General features: G+C 46.1%; 1 protein-coding gene across 1 annotated transcript; it reads right to left on the bottom strand.

Moving 5' to 3' along the window:
• Positions 1-8,043: 8,043 nt before the first annotated feature.
• Mrpl9 (mitochondrial ribosomal protein L9) lies at positions 8,044-11,434 on the bottom strand. Its single transcript, XM_076861926.1, has 7 exons — positions 11,245-11,434; positions 10,996-11,152; positions 10,696-10,820; positions 10,436-10,486; positions 9,344-9,445; positions 8,882-8,965; positions 8,044-8,753 (listed from the first exon to the last, which is right to left on the bottom strand). The coding sequence occupies exons 1-7, from the start codon at positions 11,395-11,397 to the stop codon at positions 8,619-8,621; spliced, it is 807 nt and encodes a 268-aa protein (XP_076718041.1). The 5' UTR covers positions 11,398-11,434; the 3' UTR covers positions 8,044-8,618.
• Positions 11,435-13,713: the final 2,279 nt, after the last annotated feature.

Below are 13,713 nucleotides of genomic sequence, written 5' to 3' on the forward strand. Positions count from 1 at the left end.
AGAGCCTCCGGCTGCTCCAGCATCTCCCTCTCACACCTTCCATAGCCCTAGACATTTGGCCCTACATCTGCCTAAGGCCCCTCTGCCCTATGAAACTGGCAGCAATGATCAAAAGAGATGTGCCCAGCTGACTCAGAGCTAAATGTCCAGGCCACTGCCGCTGCCACCCCTCTCCCTGCCCAGAGGTGCCCGGGAGAGGAGGGGCACCATACAAATATTGCAGCTGCAATGCAAGTTTGTCAGTAAAAAAATGCACAGGCGCAAGCAACAGGTGATCAATGCAGCCTTTGTGGGACAAGCTCAGAGAGCCATTTGCCAAAAACTACAATCCTAGAGGACTTTACTTAGAGAAATGTGCCTGTGAGCTGATTAAGGTGGCCACCACAGTTTTCATCGAGATCCAGAGACTCAAAGACAGGCAGACCAGAAAGATAAAGAGAAGGATGGATCTCCTTACAAACCCAGAGTTCACTCAAAGGGGGGGTCTCACTAGAACTAAGCCAATGGTCCAAATGTTTATAAGGAAAAAAATCGTGGCCAGACACAAGGGGAAGCCTCCAGTGGCCCTGGCAGGCAAGCACCCACTGCCATGCTCAAAGCTGAGACTTGAACAGAGAAGGAGTGGATGTTTTCTCCCAAGACTTTGGCCCCAGCCCCTCCTTTCAGTTTCTTCCCACTTGCTCGGAAGTCGATGATTGACGAATATGGCAGGGGTCCCGTAGACACACAGAACTGCATCAGATGTACGGGACCCAGCGCCTCAGGAGGGCTCAGCTGCTGCAAGCCCCAAATGAACCAGGAATATGTTCATGTTAACAGCCAATAGTGGGCCATAGGGTGCTCACTCCAAAAGGTCATGCCACCCTGGCTCCAAGCCACATGCTGTGAGCCACCAGCAGGAAGGGCCACAGAGCCCCATGCACCCAGGCATACTGAACAAAACACAATCAGGGCAGCCACTATAGACAATTAGAGCAGGCTCCCACCTGACAAGAGGAGAAGCCACACAGACAAGGAGAAACACCTAGGTGGGCACAATGTGGCTGCCACACCAGGACCTGCACGGGACCACACCACTGCCCTCCAACCTTGACAGACAGCCCACTGCGAGATTGACATAGGTGCCTTTTACACAAATGATGTCCCAGGTCATCAGCCTCTGCTAAGATTTACATTAGATTTAAGAGTTGGAGAATCCTAACAGCCAAGATCCTGCACTGGGAGATAACAAAAAAAAATCCTGCATCTTAAAGAGCCAGAGGTTCTATGTACGCCTCCCTTCCCTAAATGACAGTTCCTCTCAGGGGCTGGAGTACACCATCCCTGGGACAGCACTGGACTCTGACTTAAATGCCCATATTCATCAAGAAAAAGGTCAAATACTTTGGTTACCATCTGACTCAGCAACAGAACAGAATAACCACTGAGCCTCAAAAGAAACAGATCTGCTCAATTCCAGTCCCTCCAACCTGCCATCAGACTGGAGAATTCTTGGGGGCTACTGGGTTCAGCCATACATGGATCACCAACTTTCAGTTATGACAAAACCCCTCTATGAAGCCACAAAGGGGGGAAAATGGGATCCTCTAATATGGGGGTCATCTAAGCAAAAGGCCTTTGAGGACATTAAACAAGCACTCACCAGTGCACCTGGATTAGGGCTCCCTGACCTCACAAAGCCTTTCTTTCTGTATGTCCATGATTGATCTGGAGTGGCTATGGGAGTTTTGACTCAGATGCTGGGGGCATGGCACCGTCCAGTGGCCTATTTGTCCAAATAGCTGGACTCTGTAGCCCCGGGCTGGCCACCTTTTTTCAGGCCCTTGCAGCCACAGCTCTTCTGGTGTTGGAAGCTGATAAACTGGCCATGGGACAAGAACTGGTTGTCAGAGTTCCTCATTCAATTTTCACATTGTGAAAATATAAAGGACACTATTGGTTGGCTAATGAAAAGAATGGTCAATGTTATATGAAAACCCATGTATCTGCGTAGAGGTCATCAGAACTCTAAACCCAGCAACTTTGCTGCCCATTGGACCTGGAAAACCTGATCACAATGTGTTGAGGTCATGGATGAAGTGTTCTCTAACGGACCAGACCTAACAGACCAGCCTCTCAAGGACGCTGACGCAGAGTACTTCACAGATGGAAGCAGTTTTATAAAAGATGAGGTATGTTTTGCTGGATATGCAGTGGTCACTCTGGACTCTACTGTCGAGGCAGAACCTCTGCCTCAGGGAACTTCAGCACAAAAAATAAAACTTACTGCTTTGACTCGAGCACCTCAGTTGACAAGAGGAGTCTATGTGGATATTTACAGACTCAAAATATGTGTTCTCTACCCTTCATGTTCATAGGGCCTTATGTAGGGTAATTAACTCAGGAGAAAAAAAAGGGGGGGAACATGATGTATGGGCAAGAGATTCTTAAACTTTTGGATGCACTGTGGGCTCCCAGGAAGATTTTGATTATATATTGCCAAGGTTATCCAAAGGGAAACACTATGGTTTCTCAAGGCAACCAGAGAGCTGAGAGGCCAGGTTAGCTATCTGCAAGAAACGGGAAGAAAATCCAGTCCCAGGTTTAAATGGTGCCCTTCAGCCTGGCTGACTAACTAACAGAATGGGAGCCAACATACTTGCAACATGAAAGTAAGTGATTTAAGACTGAAAAAGGAAATTTTCTCCCAGGTGGATGGTGGAGATTTTCTGATGGCTGGAATAGCCATCCCAGAAATTCTAGCCCCAGCCTTTATCAGACAGTTTCGCAGGAAAACATGTTGGACATACAGCACTTGAGACAGTTCCGAGTCAACATCTCTATGTCCCCCAGCTCTCAAGCAACACCTGGATGATCTGCAAACAATGTGAGGTTTGTGCTCACAACAATCCTTGTCAGGGGCCAGAGCTCCCACCAGAAATCCAAACTACAGGAGGAGCACCTTTTGAAGACTTGGAAGTAGACTTCACTGAACTGCCATGCTCACGGGGCTATAAGTTAACTTTTGGTTTTTATGTGTTCACACTCTGACTGGGTGGAAGCCTTTCCCACCCGCACTGAAAAGGCTAAGGTGTCCCCATAATTATTGGCTCAGACAATGGGCCAGCTTTTGGGCAGGGTGATATGATTACTGACCAAGAGTGTAAACGTCAGATGGAAGTTACATACTGCCTATAGGCTGCAGAGTTCTGGTAAAGTTCAAAGGATGAACAGGACTTTAAGGCTCAATTGGGTAAGCTGTGTCAGGAGACTCACATTGTGACGAACTTCTCCCTATTACACTGCTGAGGATTAGATCCACTCCCGCTAGGACGACTGGATTCTTTTCTTTTGAGATATTATATGGGAGGCCCCCCCTTATTAGGGGACTACAGGGAGACTTGAGATAGGAAAATTAACTCTGAGTCGACAGCTTCAGGTCTTAGGGAAAACTTTACAGATTCTCAACCAATGGGTTAGAGAAAGATTGCCAGTAAGTTTGACCCAGGTGCACACTTTCAAGTCTGGAGATTGAGTCTGAGTCAAAGAATGGAATATTCAACCCCTGAACTTCTTTGGAGGGACCCTTTCACTGTTATTTTATCCACCCCAACTGAACAGTAAGGTTTGCAGAGATAGGTCCCTGGATTAACTACACCAGACTCAGGCCTGCAGCTGCAGACTGGGAGTGCCCTTCAGATGCTGCTACGCTCTTGAAGCTGACCATCCTGAAGAAAAAGGAGCACCGGAGAAGCTTGAGGATCAGAAGGACAACATCCCTGCTCCAATCACTCTGGAAGCTGACTGGTCTATACACAGCCGAAGCTTGAGGAGACTACGGCCCTGTTTCAGCCACACAGGAGGGACTGGCTGATCAATGCATGGTGAAAGATACACTTCCCACCAGGACTAATTAACTCTTTCAACCTCTGAGATAGTTCTTTCACTGTAATGCATTGCCACCCCTTGTTTCTAGATATATACACAGTTCTCTGTTTGGTTTTTGCTACTGGTTTGATAACAGTAACTCCTACTGACTGGACTCTGGGTAACAAAATTTCACTTATACTTTTTATCTTGCTTATATAAGTTTTCTAAGATTTGTTTGGTTTGTTTGGTGTTACTAGTTTGGCTTTGTTAATTTATGCTGTTTAATTTATGCTAACCAAAATGTTAGTCTATTATTTAATTTGGTTTCCTTTGATAACCATAAGGGATTCTGCCCTTCTCCTATTCCAACCATGGAGATCATGTGAAACATATGTCAAGACAATCCACTATAACTAAGAGGTAATAAAACATATATTTAGGACCTGTCCCACCAGAGGAATGCTATAGATGGATGACTGTTTGGAAAGGAAAAAGAGGTCCATTAGAAAGAAACTTGATTTAGGAAGTGACCAATCTTGGTGAAGGTAACTGGCCACCCCAAAGGAGTATTGCCACTTATGGTTCTGCTACCTGAGCACAAAACAGCAGGTGGAGTTATAGAACTCCTATTTACATGTTAAACAGAATTATTCACTTATAAGCTGTACTAAAAATTATTATTAATCAGACTGCCACAGTCTTGGACCTCCTAGCCATACAACAGACCAGATGCGAATGGCTAACTATCAAAACCGCTTGACATTAGATTACCTACTGGCTGAAGAAAAAGAAATATGTGGAAAATTCAACAGCTCAGATTGTTACAATCAAATGGATGACAATAGACAAGCAGTTAAGAATATAGCCAACAACACAAGAGAACTAGCACATGTGTTAGTTCATACTAGAAGGGCATTAAAGATGGTTTTCAACTCTTGGTAGATTTAAAACTTAACTGGTGTAATGGGTATTCTTGCTGTGAATCTGTTCATTGCTCCCATGTTTGGCTCCACTGTGCATTAAAACTATTGGGTCCACTGTAGAAGCTGCTGTTGAAAGGATGACAACAACTAAGGTTTTGGCATTATATAAGGCTTTAAGCCAAGATAATGGTAATGATGCTCTTAAATTTAAAGGATTAAATTATGGGAGCATCATTAAAGGGGGGAATTGAAGTGGCACCCCCTTTCTCCACAGAAAAGCCCTCTTCACCATGGCCGATTTTAGGACTGTCAGCAAAAGAGTCCATTGTAGATAAACTTCCTATTTTCATGTCACCCTGTTTACTTGGCCACTGGCTGAGAAGATACCAGCACTCCAGGTGCTGGACACCCCTTACTAGTTTTTCACAAATGTATCCAATATAGTAGTTTGAAGAAATGTGCAGGGGCTGGGGGTGTGGCTCAAGCAGTAGCGTGATCGCCTGGCATGCGTGTGGCCCGGGTTCGATCCTCACCACCACATACAAAGATGTTGTGTCCACCAAAAACTAAAAAATAAAAATTCTCTCAAAAAAAAAAAAAAAAAAAAGTGCAAACAAGGCCTCTGTCCTTGAGCTGAGCTTCACAGTGATGTCTACATTTTTAAGATAAGTTACAATTGGGCTCCATGGTAACAGCTGGCAGGGAAGGAAAGAAAGGGGAGAAGAAGCTCTCCCCTTCTCAGATGTTGTCCTTGAAGAGTTAACGTGCCCAGAACAGTGAAAGAAAAAGCTTTTATGTGAACTTCTGAGCCCCTCCCCTTACATGCTGGGTATAAAACTCTGAAACTCCCTGAACTCGGGGTTCACGGGATTGACTGATTACAGCAAAAGCTGTACCCTCTGAACCTAGCTGCAGCCAAATAAAACTGTTTCCTGCTATCTTCAGTGCCTTGCCTTGTTTGTCCCTACAACAGGACTACTGCTTTGACACAAATATCAGGTGACAATAAAAATTGCCAAGTGTGGGTGGGACGCAGAGCAGGAAAAAGCTGTGCAGCAGGTCTGGACTGTGGCCCAAATGGTCCTACTGCTTGATCTACAAAACATATTATATTAGAGGTGTCAGTGGTAGGAAAAGACCACACAATGTTTATTGCAAGCCCTAGTAGGAAAAGACACACAGATCTCACAGCTCTGGAGCAAGGCCACGCCTTTGGAAAATGAGCATTATTCAAACTTTCAAAAGTTAGCTCCTGGCCTGCTACTGAGTTCCAGTTGATGCCCATGGGACATCAAGTGGCCATGTTGCCAGAAATAATTATACTCTGGGTTTTGTCAGACCCACAACTCATATCATGGGGGAGGGGTGGCCCAGCAGCAATCTTTCATAAGATGGAAGTGATATGTACAGAATTTGGCACAAGCAAGGAGAGAAAGCAAAGGCAAGCTGCATAGCAGTGACCAGAATGTCACTTGCCATTGTTGAACTTCTAACTCTGGGCTCTCAGGGTTTAGAAGTCCTGGTCCCTCGCACCCAAAAAAAATATGTAGACAAACATATAGCTTACACTCTAAGCTTCAGATCAATGCCAAGAGACAGAAGGTAAGGCAAGGAGACACTATCTAACAGGAGTAACTGACCTTGATCATCAGCAGATGGGGCTGCTGTTACACAATGGGGACAAGGAACAATGTGTTTGGCACTCAGGCCATTCATGAGTATCTTTCTTTCTCTTGCCCTATTTTGAAGATAAAGGCCAAGTACAATCATGGCCTAAGAAGAATATGATGGTTAGGCACCTAATCAGGTAACCCACTTGGACCAGGAGAAGTATAAGTCTAAGGGGGTAGGTCAGCTAAAAAATCTAGAATGGGTTGAGCAGGAGGAAGATGAATACCAGTTGTACATTCAAATCAAGCTAAAGCAGGAAGGGACTAGTCTGCCCCAGATTTTTAAAAAATTTACCATAAAAAGAGATGCACTGGAAGGATCTATTCCAGAATTTATAAAGCAAATGGTTCTGAGCAGTTCAAAAAGTGGACTGACTACTATAGGACTGTAGCATTCAGTCCCCAAATTGCTGAAAAAGCTGACAGCTCATAGTTCTTACCTGAGCCCCTTTTGGGAACAATCTTTGGCTGAAGCTCTCTACCTCACCCAGGTCATGCCCTTTTCTGGGCCAGATAGAAAGATATGTAGGCTTAACCCACCTGCTTATTGGAGCATCCTAGTTTGAGCTTCTAGTACAATCCAGAGTTCTTTTGTAAGATAGCATCAGCTCAACTTTTTCCTCTACCCAACCGTTTCTGTTTCTCCCCAACAAGCATTGATAAATAAATAAACTTTCTCCATACAAATCTCCAACTGTTCTTGCCAAGAAATTAACCTAGAAGTATTTAAACATTTTTTGAAATAAGCTGTGTGAAATGTACCTGTTGCTCAATTTCAGAGAACATCATAATGGTGATCAATTGAAAGATGCTATTATATAAGTCTTCCATTTCAAGAACAGTAGGAACGGCAAATTTCAAACAGTACTAGTCCTCCATCTGATTTAGAGTGTTCTGGCACGTGTGAGGGTGAGTGTAGTTATCAGTGCAAGTATTGATAGATCTTATTTGGGATGAAAATGCTTAACTGGCTCAGAGTGACAAGTCAGCTCAAATAGGATGACAGAAACAGATCTCTGAGCTTCTGGTGGGTTTGACAGGAGTCTTATCTTTACCTCCCCTCAATTGCATGAACTCACTTATGTATGAGTGAACCTGGCACAATCCACCTGTCAATATAAACTTATGCAGAACTATTTATTTCATCTCCCATCAAGACATCTATCCCTACAACTTAGTGAGTTCCTTATCTTCATTGTGCTCAAGAATTTCAGGAGGTAGTTCAAAAAACAATTTTCAGAATTCCAGAAGCTCATTCAAGAAATAATATACACATATACATTCCTCTTTAAAGCTTCTTTCATCCCAGCTTCATTTTCCATCAATTACCTGTAGGCCTTATTCAGATCTCCTTAGAGAAGCAGAATCACATTATTCATATTAATGACTGTATCACTATATTTAATGACAGTAAGCTTTAAGACTAAAGACATATCAGCTTATTCAGAGTAATTTGCTCAGAGCGACTATAGAATATAGCAAGCTGATATATTCTCTCCTTTTTTGGGGGGGCAGCAAACCTCAGTGCTCAAGAACATATTCCACTTGGATGTCTCATCCCCCGTGTACTCCAGTCCAGTTAAATCAAACAAACAAACAAAAAAACCACACCTCTTTTATTCAAGTGTGTGATATTGGGAATTGAACCCAGCGGCACTCTCCCATTGAGCTACAACCTCAGATCTTTTTATTTTTTGAAACAAGGATGCCCAAGCTGGTCTTGAACTTCTGATCCTCTTGCCTCAGTCTCCCAAATCATTGAGATTACAGGTGTGTGCCATTATACCTATCAAGAATGCACATTTTATTTCTGCTTGAGATACAAATATTCAGTTTGGATGATGAAATTAAAGACAATGGCTAACTCTTCCATTTGTTTCAATCAACTCCAATAAAAGAAAAGACTAAATAGAATCTAAACTGTTTCAATCCACTGGTATCCAGTTTATCAAATCAACAGCCTAGTACTTCTTTGGCAAAAGTGCTCTGTTAGAGCTGGACATGATGGAGATGGCGAATATGGAGAATTCAACATGTATATACCGTTCAGTCCGATGAGTCCAAATGTTCTCCAAAATTCCATATTTGGTTAGGTATGGGAGTGCGATCAGGATACAGGCCCCTTTTTGTTCCACTGCTACTGATTCTGCTTTTCAGTCTTGCAGGGAGAGTAGGTTCAGACAGTCTGGGAACTGGTGGAGGTCAGGCCCTTGGCAGCTTGTTGGGCCAGCCAGAACTTATATCTTTTGGTCCTGGGCTTTTCAAAGTTTACCACAGACATAGGAACTCTCACGGTGTCAAGCCCATTGACCTGAACACATAACAAGAGGAATCCTTAAGGATCAGTCAGGCAGGTCATGACTAACACCACACAATCCCAGCTCTTCATACTGATTTCTCACCCAGTAAGAAAAAGGAAAAATTACATGAAACACTCACCGTCACCTCACACCAGTACTCGCCCCACCGTGTGATAGGCTCCTCTGGTAGTTTCAATGCATGAGGGGCAACCACGACACCAAGCTGCAAAAAAAAAAAAATCAGCCAAATGAACTCATGGCTCCCACTCTAGGCAACCTCATAAAGCAGGTTCTACAACTTCCTATAGAGGGATGACTAAAACTGGGGAGCTCACTCGAGCTGATCCCCTGGGAAGGCACAGACTCCCCAGAAAGTAGCAGAGAAACTGAGGTAGATTCACAAAAGAAAACAGGGCTTGAGACCAAAATTACTTCATCTACAAAGTAACAATTCTCTAGTGAATCATAAATCCCCAGGTTCTCCCTAGCTAGAGAGAAAATAAATGATCAGATCCTTTCCTGACAAAGGGTTCAAGGCTGGGCCTCCTTCCCAGAAGTAGCTTCCCCCCTCAGGAGTATGGTGATATTTGCAAACACTCACATTCTTAAGGAAGTGGCGGGCAACTATTTCAGAATTCAGCTCCCATTTGACATTGTTCTTCATTCCTACCTCCAAGTGACAGTCTCTCAGAAATTTCACTGTCTGAAAGGAATTATAAATAGGATGGGGTCTGAACTGTAGTCCAAGAAGAAGAGACATGTTAGAAGGAGTTATAATGATTGAGAGTTTCAGGTAAAGGTCATTATTTCTACCTCACAGCAAAGACAGGTGAGAAAGGAGTAAGAATGACAAAACATTCTTATTGTCTTAAGGCTGCTGTGATAGATATTTTAGCAATACTTTGTGGGTGGGTGGAGTGTGTGTGTTACCTATACCTTGCTATTCTTAAGCAAGGAGAAATAGCTATGTTAAAGTCACAAACACCAATGGAGGCCCCCAGTATATCTCAGGATGGAGTAACCTTCATAGACTTAATTTTAACCCCAAATTTCTGACCCTTGAAATCCACCCATATCCCATTAATGGCTCTTTCCTGATTACAGAATAAAGTATAAATTCATTAACTGAAGACTCAAGATGTTTTGTATATCTTGTCCCAATCCCCTTTTCAGTCATGTTTCTTAATATTACACTATATAAATCCTCTGCTTTAGTTAAACTGGTCTACTCTAGGTTAAAACATGCCTTAAATTTCTACTTTTTTTCTCCCTTAAAAACACTTTCCCCATCTTCCTGGCCTATTCAAAGCTAACTAATCCCAAAAGGTCTAATTTAGTCCCAACTGGGGGGGGGGGGGGGGAAGCCCTCCTCAATTACTCTGGATCTCATTATGGTCTATATCACCTTGAGTTTACCCATTATCTTCCGATGTGTCTAGTTCTTCCCAACTTGTCTATACTATCTCTGAAGGCAGAGTCCTCACCTCACATTTTTCTATAGATCCCCTAGTTTCCAGATTGGGAACTCCCTCAATAATTAGGGCACTTCTCCCAACAGGTCAGGACTACCAAGGTGTCTCCATACCAGTTATGTGCGGTGATCAGAAAACGTCAAGAGAAGCAGGGAAACTCTTAGAAAGAGGTTGGTGACTCCTGTAAATGGCCAATAAAGGCTTCCTATATTTCTACTCACCGCCTCGCCTGCCTTGGTCTGGATCCTCTCTAATTTTCCTTCTTGTCTCAGCTAGAAAAGCAAGTTAAAAGTGAAAATAAGTAAATGAAAAATGAGCCCATGTTAAACAACGTCAGACTCTTACTATGCTGGACATAGGCTGGGCTTCTGCATCTCTGATCCGACTTCATTTTCAAATTAAGCAGTAAAAGGAAGGCACTTGCCAGAGGAAACCTTAAAATTTAATCCTCACTGTCCCTCTGTCTTTCCTTTGAGCTCACCAATTTCTCTTCTTCGAACAGCTTTCGGTTTTCAGGGGATGCGTACACGGCGAGTCCTTGGGGAAGGAGCCGATTGCGACCCAAAGACTTGCTGACTGAAACCAGGTCACCGCGGACTCCAAGGTCTGCCACGGGAAACAGAGGCCGTTGGTGACAACGGTCTGGCCCCCACAGGAGCGCTGGCCCGTCCTGGAGGCCGTGCGGAGCCGGGGGATCCGGGGAAACCGGGGAAGCCCGGGGAGCCGGGGAAACCGGGGGATCCGGGGAAGGCCGGGGAGCCGGGGGGAGCCCGGGCCTTACTCTCCACAGACCGCGTGAGGATGAGCTCCAGGTTCTCCTTTGGCTGGTGTTTCGTGTCCTCCACCAGCTTGTAGACGCGGTGTCGCCGATGCAGACGCGGCTGGCGGCCCTCCCCGGCCAGCGGCACCTTCCACCAGCGCTCCACGATCACCGTGCCCTGGCGGCCGAGCAGGCGGAGTGAGCGAGCCGCCCGGCCCCGCGCCCGGCGCCCGGCCCCGCGCCCCGCCCCGCGCCCGGCCCCGCGCTCACCCGACGGTGGGAGAGGCTGAGGTCGCGCTCCAGGGCCGGGGGGCGCCCGGCAGGTCGCGGCCAGAGCGGCTGCCGTCCTCGTCCTAGCAGTAGCCGCGCACCAGCCGCCAGCAGCGGAGAGCCGCGGGGAGCGGCGAGCGCGGCGGCCGCCATGGCCCGGCTCGCGGCACCGGAAGGCCCGACGCCGGCGCAGGCGCAGGCAGGCCCCGCGGGCTGCCCGCGGCGCGCCTGAGCCGACGGGGGGCGGGCGCTGGCCAGCGGCCCCGCGTCCTCTCGGCGTTTTCAGTTCGGGGCAGGCGTGGACGCGCTCCGTGAAGACAGCCTCCCTCGCCCGGCTCGGGCGGGCGCTGCGGTGGCGCTGGGCTCCCCTCCGCGGCGCGTGCCAACCGAGGCGTGCGGTACCAGGCGGCTTCGGTGGGGCCCGCTCTCTGGAGTCACCCCGACCTTGAGTGACGGCCGGACCCTGGAGAAGAGGCCACTCTCACTTTTCCTTCAGATCGCTCTGAAGACGGCAACGGGCCGGAATCCTCCGGAAAGCTGCCCCCCAGGAGCAGCCTCTCATGGCCGCCAGTACTGGAGGCTTCCGAACCCCGAGGGACGAGGGACGAGGGCCGGGTCGGGGAGGCCAGGGGCCCCGGCGGCCGGGCTCAGCCCCGACAGCGGAGGGCCTGTCTGGCGGAGGCCGCGGAAGGGCGCTCCGTGCTTCCTCCCGCGGAGCCTTTCCGCAGGCCGCAGCCGCCCCTCCTCGGCACTCAGGCTTCCTGGACACCAGCCCTCCGCACTCAGCCCTTGGCCGGCTCTCTTCTCCCCCTTTCCGAGGCGACCACGGAGCCACATCCCCAGCCCTATTTTGAATTGTATTTAGAGCCAGCTGATGCTGGCTTTGAACTCCCGATCCTCCTGTCTCAGCCTCCGGAGCTGCTGCGAGTACAGGCGCACGCCATGGCGCCGACCTCTTTTTTTGGGAAGAGATTCCTTTATTTTAAAAAATAAAAAGTGGGCCTTTATTTTGTTCATTTATTTATACACGGTGCTGAGGATGGAACCCAGTGCCGCACACATGCCAGGCAAGTGCTCTACCACTGAGCCAAAACCCCAGCTCCTCATCATCATCTTATATGACTGAGACATCTCAAAGCTAACATGTCCCCAAAGTGATTTTTGTTCTTCCCCCAAACTGCCCCACCTAAAGCCTTTCCCATTTCAGTTGAAGGAAACTCAGATATTGGACTCACCTTAACTCATAGTTCATCAGGAAATTCTGTAGGTTCTACCTTTAAACTATTTCAAGAATCCAACTGCCATCACCTCCAGTGCTCTGCTCTGGAATAAGACACTATCTTTCTCTTGGATTATTGTAATACTCTCCCAACAGATCTCCACAGCTTATTTGTACTATAGCGTTCAGGAGACTGTCTCTAAAAACTTAATTCAGATCATGCACTCCTCTACCCAATACTTTGTAATGACTTACCCTTTACCTAGAGGGGGGGAAATCCATACAGTGATCTAGAAAGTACTATATAATCTGGTCTCATTAGCTCTACAGCTTATACTGTCCCACTCACAATGGCCACTTTGCAGTTTCTTGAAAACCCTAGGCACATTTCCTGCAGCCTTGGCTGTTGCTTCTGAACGCAATGCTCGATTTATCCTCAGACACTGCTTGGTTAACAACCATAACTCCCCAAATTTTTTATTAAATGTTACCTTTCCAGTGGGGTCCATTTGAATAATTGGTTACTACAACCCTCCTCTATCCCTTTCACACTCTTAATTTCCCTTTATCCTGTCCTCTGCTCCATAGCAGTTATTTTCTAACATTGTTTATTTTCTAGGTTTGTTTTCTCATTTTAGGAGAGAAGGATCTTTGTATTGGTCAATGATATGTCCCAAGCACTTAGAATAGTGCCTGGCTCATAGTAGGCTCTCAAATATTTGAATGGATGGTTAAATGAATATGCAGAGAGGTTTTCGACTAGTGGCCCCCTAACCAAACTTTGCTCAAAGTGTTAATTAAAAAAATAAATTGGTACTGGAAATTGAACCTAGGGGTGCTTTATCACTGAGCTACATCCCCAGTCCTTTTTATTTTGAGACAGGGTCTAAGTTGCTGAGCGTCTTGATAAATTACTGAGGCTGGCCTTGAACTTGTGATCCTACTGCCTCAGCCACCCAAGTCACTGGGATTACAGTGTACCCAGCACAGTGTTTTTTATCATCAGTAGCCAGTATATTTTTAAATACTGAAGTCTACCACAAATCCTGTCTTTCTAGTTTTTGTTAAAAAAAAATTATAAGATCTGGCACCACAATTCTGCATTTCCACATGACAACCAGATGCAGCTGAGTTGTGTGGACTTCTTTGAGATGGGGTGTAAGCATCCCATTTTTTTTTAACATCTATTTTTTAGTTTTAGGTGGACACAATATCTTCATTTTTATGTGGTGCCAAGAATCAAACACAGT

The sequence above is a fragment of the Callospermophilus lateralis genome, chromosome 7, assembly GCF_048772815.1.
Source record: "Callospermophilus lateralis isolate mCalLat2 chromosome 7, mCalLat2.hap1, whole genome shotgun sequence".
In the NCBI taxonomy this organism is placed as follows: domain Eukaryota; kingdom Metazoa; phylum Chordata; class Mammalia; order Rodentia; family Sciuridae; genus Callospermophilus; species Callospermophilus lateralis.